This window comes from Eurypyga helias, unplaced genomic scaffold (assembly GCF_000690775.1).
Source record: "Eurypyga helias isolate BGI_N326 unplaced genomic scaffold, ASM69077v1 scaffold33450, whole genome shotgun sequence".
Taxonomy (NCBI): domain Eukaryota; kingdom Metazoa; phylum Chordata; class Aves; order Eurypygiformes; family Eurypygidae; genus Eurypyga; species Eurypyga helias.
In genome coordinates, this window is record NW_010225720.1 from 17,732 (window position 1) to 24,364 (window position 6,633).

General features: G+C 36.7%; 1 protein-coding gene across 2 annotated transcripts in view; it reads left to right on the plus strand.

The window, feature by feature from the left end:
• Positions 1–317: 317 nt before the first annotated feature.
• The window catches only part of SPOPL (speckle-type POZ protein-like), a 16,482-nt gene continuing 10,166 nt past the window's right edge, over positions 318–6,633 (plus strand). For both annotated transcript variants that reach the window (XM_010150432.1, XM_010150441.1), the window contains exons 1-4: positions 318–453; positions 610–731; positions 997–1,148; positions 5,216–5,343. In XM_010150432.1, the coding sequence (XP_010148734.1) occupies positions 376–453; positions 610–731; positions 997–1,148; positions 5,216–5,343 (480 nt within the window). In that variant the 5' untranslated portion in view covers positions 318–375. The remainder of the gene's footprint in view (positions 454–609; positions 732–996; positions 1,149–5,215; positions 5,344–6,633) is intronic.

Below are 6,633 nucleotides of genomic sequence, written 5' to 3' on the forward strand. Positions count from 1 at the left end.
ATAACATGGCTGGAGGGATCAAGGTGGTAATTTGCAAAGGTGATGTTGAAATAATGTCGTTAGTGGTATCGTTATGATGCATAGGCACTTGCTTTTATGAAGTATGGCACTGAGGGTTCAGCTTGTGGATTTTTAGTACAAGAGGTCATTAGTGACTGTGACACCCAGCTTGCCTAAATAACAAAGGCATTGTCCTCTTGTCTAGTGTTATTTTCAGATGCATCGTTTAGTAAATGTGGTGATATGGATGTCAAAGTATGGATTTTTTTATTTCCATGCTTAGAAATTTTGAACAAAATATATTAATTGCTTTTTTAGGAGAATTACTGAAGTTTGGATTGCTATCTTGATACTATAAACCTGCAATAGGTGGCAATGTCAAGGGTTCCCACCCCACCTCCTCCTGGGGAGATGTCCAGTGGACCTGTGGCTGAAAGCTGGTGTTACACACAGGTAATCTACATAAATTCTAATAGCTTTATTCTCTAGTCATAATAATAAAACCTCTAAAAATTGAGTTGTGCTGACAGTCTAATTAGTTCTCATTAGTTCTCTAACTTACATTTCAAGCATAAACTATTATTGACATTTTCTACATCTTTTGTTCAGGTTAAAGTAGTAAAATTTTCCTACATGTGGACCATTAATAACTTCAGTTTTTGCCGAGAAGAAATGGGTGAAGTCTTAAAGAGTTCTACATTTTCATCAGGGCCAAATGACAAAATGAAGTGGTAAGGTTTTTATTCTAGCAGCTGCTTTGGTGTGGGTTTTGTTTTTGTCCCCATTCAAAAGTTGTAAAGTTAAATTGCAAATAAATATTAAAACTTGAGCTTTCCTGAAATTTTACTATAGGTGCAGATTGGTTTGAATTTCAAAGTTTCAACAGTCATAAGGGAAACATTTGTTTCAGTAGCATGTATCATCGATCTTATAAAAATATTTCTGATTTATTCTGGGTGCAGTTTTAAAAATGTATAATTTCTGCGTTTCTTTCAGGTGCCTGAGAGTGAATCCAAAGGGATTAGATGATGAAAGCAAAGACTACCTGTCATTATATTTGCTTTTAGTCAGTTGTCCAAAAAGTGAAGTCAGAGCAAAATTCAAATTTTCCTTGCTGAATGCTAAAAGAGAAGAAACAAAAGCAATGGGTAAGGGAATCTTAATGTATTGCCTGTGGATTTGTAAGAGCATCCCAAAGAAAAATCAGTGTTGTAATTTTTTTCAGTTGAGAACAGAATTTAATACTGAGATAAATTTTAAAATGTTTTTTAATATCCTTTTAGGAGCTTAATTAAAAATCTTACTCGTTTCACACATTTCTGATCACTGAGCTATGTTAATTCTATCCCGAGCAGTATAAATTACAGCACATTACTAACTGCCATCACTCCAGATTCTTGTCACTTAGCTTTTCTAGCAGATTATTCTTGCTTCCAGTTAGTAGGGGGGTATTACTTTTTTTTATCTATAGTGGAAGTCAGTGTTTGATTTCCATAGTTAATTAGGATAAATGTGTGGTTGTTTTTATTTTTTTTTTTTAGACACTCCTTTACAATGTTTTGGTCTATTTCATCTGATTTACACTGTAATCAGCTTAAAAACATGAGCCATGTACCCAAAGAATTAGACTTGGAAATAATCAGTGATTTAATTGCCTTTTTGATACAAAAAATGTTTGGCTCTTACTTTCAAACTTATAAGCACAACCTTGACTGGAAACGCTTTTTCGGAAAGCTTGAATTCTCATGAAAATGTGTAATTTAATATTGGTCTGCACTGAGTTTGTGCTGTTGCTAGTCCTTAGCAGGAAGAATGTCTCTCCTGTTCTTCCTTCCTCCTACTCCAGAATTTGAGAGATCTTGCCACTTCTGAATTTCTTGGAAAATCTGTAGTTCTCCAGTACTTGTACCCAAAGTTGATGCTACTTTCTCTTTAGGTTACTAGGCCTGCTTATATAAAATTAGTCCACAGATCTGAGTTCAAACCTAAAAAAAATCAGTGGTTGGACTTAGTGGAAGAGAAGTAAATGTGTATGTTTCTCTCTGCTTTCATCCTCTTGCTCTGGTGGTGTTGGTGGCTTCAATCCCTTCAAGCCTCCTGGTTCTGGAGCATATATGGACACAACAATGCTTTTATCCATTTGGTGGATCATTGCTTTTGTCTTGAGACAGTCTTCCAGTCCAGTAGTGGATTGGTGTATCTAACTAGATGAAATTGCAGTGTGAGGTACACCGTCAAAACATGTTTTGTGATAATCAGAATCACAGAATCGTTGAGGCTTCAGGAGACCTCCGGAGGTTGTCTAGTCCAAACTCTTTGCTCAAAGCTTGGTCAACCGGAGCTGTTTACTTGGAACATGCCGTGCTCTGAATATCTCCCAAGGATGGACTGCAGTGTGAGGTACACCATCAAAACATGTTTTGAGATAATCAGTCACAGAATCGTTGAAGCTGCAGGAGACCTCTGGAGTTGTCTAGTCCAAATTCCTTGCTGAAAGCTTGGTCAACTGGAGCTGTTTTCTTGGAACATGCCATGCTCTGAATATCTCCCAAGGATGGAGACTCCACAGCTTACCTGGGCAACTCCTTTTAGTGTTTAACTAGATGCTGTTGGTCCTCTTTTGCCTTAGAGGTTAATTGCTGGCTCTTGCTCATTTGTTGCCCACCAGGATCCCAATCATCAGTCGTTTTCTTCTGATCAGTAGGTTTGTAGCAGACGCCAGGCCCAACATTGCTCACTAATCCCAACCCACAACTCTCAGCTGTCTCATCATCCATCCCGAGGCAGAGCTCCGCACACTCCTGCGGCTCTCATGTAATGGGCAGCACCCTTGCCTCTGCAGCCCAGTCGCGTGAGCTATCCCGCTGTGTCTCCGAGGCCAGGGAGGTGGTAGCCCTGCGGTGGCACGCAGACCTCTCATCGGTCCTGGTTTTTTCCTCATGCTGTGTGTGAGACTTACAGACATGTCAGAGAGGTACTCCTGAAGGTTATTTGCCAAGCGTTTCTTTAAATGCTAAAAATCACAAGGTGCTAAAACCCCAAAATCCTATGAGTAGATGTGTCCAGTTTCTGCAATAGTAGCAGTCCTGTATTTGGCACTAGAGGAGTTATAAGCCTATTTTCATTTTGGGAAATTACCAACAAATTATATTTCCTGGACTTTCCAGCCATTTGCCATCTGCTTCTGGAGATGTGTTTTTATTTACACAGTATAATGATGCCCATCCTTAGCAGTCCTTTGTAAATTGATAATTCATGCATAGACTGCTGCTTCAAGTGATGAAGCTGTGCCTAAAATAGGTAACAAACTAACATTTTAACTTTATTGGAAAGAATAAAAGTACATTTACGCTTCTATGACACTTTATTTCTGTGGTTTTGTTTACTTAAATTGCTACTGGGCACTTAATTTCGGAGGGTTAGCACTGGTTCTTGCTGATAACAGTAAAATTGAAGTCTGCAGAATAAAGAATTGGGCTGCATGTAGAGAAGAAATTTTTGAACATGTTTTTTACATGTGATTTTTCTGATTTTTTTTCTCATTGAATTTCATGAGGTTCATTGTGAGTTTTTGGCAAGTTGGTAAAACGTGAAAACACTAATCCAGACACCAAAAAAAGAAGCAATAGTTTTTAAAATGGCAATTTTTTCTCCCTTGGCATACGGATTTAAAAATTTGAAGAGTGTTCTGTTTGTTCTGTTGCCCTCAAAGCCCGCACTGTGCTGCGGTAAATGCATTTCTGCCTGCATGGGTAAGGGCTTCTTGGGTTGCAGGTGTGATAAGGTGACAGGGGGTAGAGACACCTCCTGCATTGTCAGTTCCAGACTTGTTCATTGCTGTATTAAAAGAAGAATACAGTCAAAGTCTGTACTGCATATTTTGCTTGATCCAATTCTAGGGAAAACTGTTGCTAATGGAATTTCTCCAGCTATTGGCAGTGAGGGCGAGGTATTACACATGTATGTTTTCTAACCTACACGGTGTGTTACATGGGCAAGTCTGTTCCAGTGATGCTACCCAGTCAGCTAGCATAGAGAAGTCTGACATCCCTGCTGTCTTTATTTTGGATATTGTAGAAGGAATGATATTTTAACAGATTCTGGCATGAAAAATACTGTGCTTTTATGACAAACTTCTGACTTAAACTTCTAAATTGCTATCCAGAGGGCTGAAGTATCTATCCATACAGCAAATTAAATGGTGACGTGTTTCTTGCCAAGCTTTTGTGGAATCAAAGTTATGTCTTAGACCTCTTCTTGAGATTTCCCCACCCCAACCCCATCCTCTGGCTTTATTTCAGAAGTATTCTTGCTCTCTTAGCTTTGAATGATCTTGTTAAATATGGAGAACATGGTTTATTCTGCATGTATTCTCAAAGCCATTCCCAAATAGCCACTTGCCCGTGGTTTAGTTCAACGTAAAAGTATATGGCACTCTCTCCTGTGGTTCAGTTTGTGGAACAAGTGGTCACCTTACAGTGTATGTGCCATGTAAATTAACTAATCTTTCTTAATTACATGTGTTTGTACTAATACGACCTTGAGAACCCCTTTGTGGTCTGTGAACATTAGAACTGGAAAAAGAAAAAAGGGTTGTGTGGTCACAGCCAACCTAATAGATTAAAAAGAGTAATTCTCGTAACTGTGGCTGAAAGTTAACTATAAATAACATCTTGTTATGACCGAAGAAATTGTTACGTGAAAGATTTTATTTCCTTTTTGCCTTTTTAATGTTTTTACTGTATTTCAAAATAATTTCAACCTGTGAAGCAAGATTTCCCGTTTCAGGAAGAAGTCAAACCAGATTGTTGTGACAACTGCAGAAGTGTTGTCAGGATGTGTTTGTGATGACAAATTCATTGTAATAGTATTTTCCTGTGAACAGTTTCTGTTTTGACATGTTGGCATTCTTGAACATTAACTGAAAAACTCCTCTTTTGGTGGATGGTGCTTAAGATAACACCTAAGGGGAGGATATGGTTTGAATTGCAAATTGTGCTCTGCTAAGTTCTACAAGTGTTTTGTAAAATGACACCAGTACAATATTGAAAAAATAAATGTAATCATTTGTGGGTTTCCTAAAAATGACACATAATCCAGATGTGTTAAATAGCGTAATTTTTCTGTTAACACTTAGCCTTAATATAGAATCTAGGTTTTATTATCTGTTAATATTTTTAACTTGCTTTATTTGTACACAACTGTTTTTTATCAGAAAGCCAAAGAGCGTATCGATTTGTGCAAGGCAAGGACTGGGGATTTAAGAAATTCATCCGAAGAGATTTTTTACTAGATGAAGCTAATGGTCTTCTACCAGATGATAAGCTTACATTATTTTGTGAGGTGGGTATAGGTTTTTAAGTGGTAAGCTTTTAAAACAAAGTGTTTTCTGCTCTATTAAATAGAAGTTTAGGTTGATTTACACAGTAATATGCTATAAAAGTTGTCTTCTGTAAAGTATAAGTGTTGCTTTGTCTGCATTGCATTTTTTCTTTTTTGATCCATGTATACTGAAGTGTAGAATAAGCCTGAATTGATGGCTTTTAAACTGTTGGGCTTCTCCATGAATCTGTCAGGATTACGTTGGAATCGACTACAGAATTATTTATGCAAAAGGTGGCTGATGCATGCTGTCTGTAGAGGTACTGTTTTACTGAGGTCACTTTTTTATTTAAAGAGGTTGTATGTGGAGTTACAGGATTGTTGTTCACTGAATAAGCAAAAGGAAGTGTCTGCATGCTGGTTTCATTATTAAAAAAACCCCAAACCACCTAATTGTCATATTATTCCTCTAATATCATAACTGATGGCTTTAACCAATGAACATGTCTTTCAAATAAATTAAACAATTTCTTTTTATGGTACTAGTTACATTTTGTTTTCTGAACAAATGCAAGATCCTGTTGGACTGATGAATACTGAAAATTAATACTGGGAGTAATTTAACTTCATGGTGTGTTATGGGTCACTTCTATAAAATCAGTTATGTTGGTAACCTATGTTGTCATATTAAAATTCAGTGGAACGCTTACTCAGTGTTAAAAATGGAAACCAGAGAAAGTTGCAGTGTAAGTACAGTGTATCTTAAATATACATTGGCTGGTTATCTTTGCTGCCATAAAGTGATTAGTGCTGTAGGAGGATGATAGATGCTCTAACTGCTAAAAAGTTTACTTTGATCTGTGTATTTACAGGAAATGTGTAAAATTGTCTTGGCAAGGTTACAATTTAATTATATGTCATTATGGTGTGTAGGAAGAATAATTGAAATGTGGCCCTTGAGACTAGATATTGCAAATATAGTGCATCTTATTTTCACTTAGACAAGTTAAATTAGCTGCATGATAAATTTGCTGTGAATACAATTATTTGGGTGATAAAAGCACATGTTACAAGTGTTTTATGGTTCTGTAATGATACTTTTGAGTATTTTCTCACTTTAAGTTTTCCTTGTAATGAATACCTTGATGTAAATGAACAGCTCTTAAAAATAGTGTTGGTTATGGAAATAGGTCACTATTTAAATTTAGAGGTAAAGTTCATTTTAAAAAATGAGTAAGTACTGGATTTTCCAGACAGAATTACTGTTGTTTAGATTTTGATGCTAATCTTTAAATATAACTGTGTTTCCCT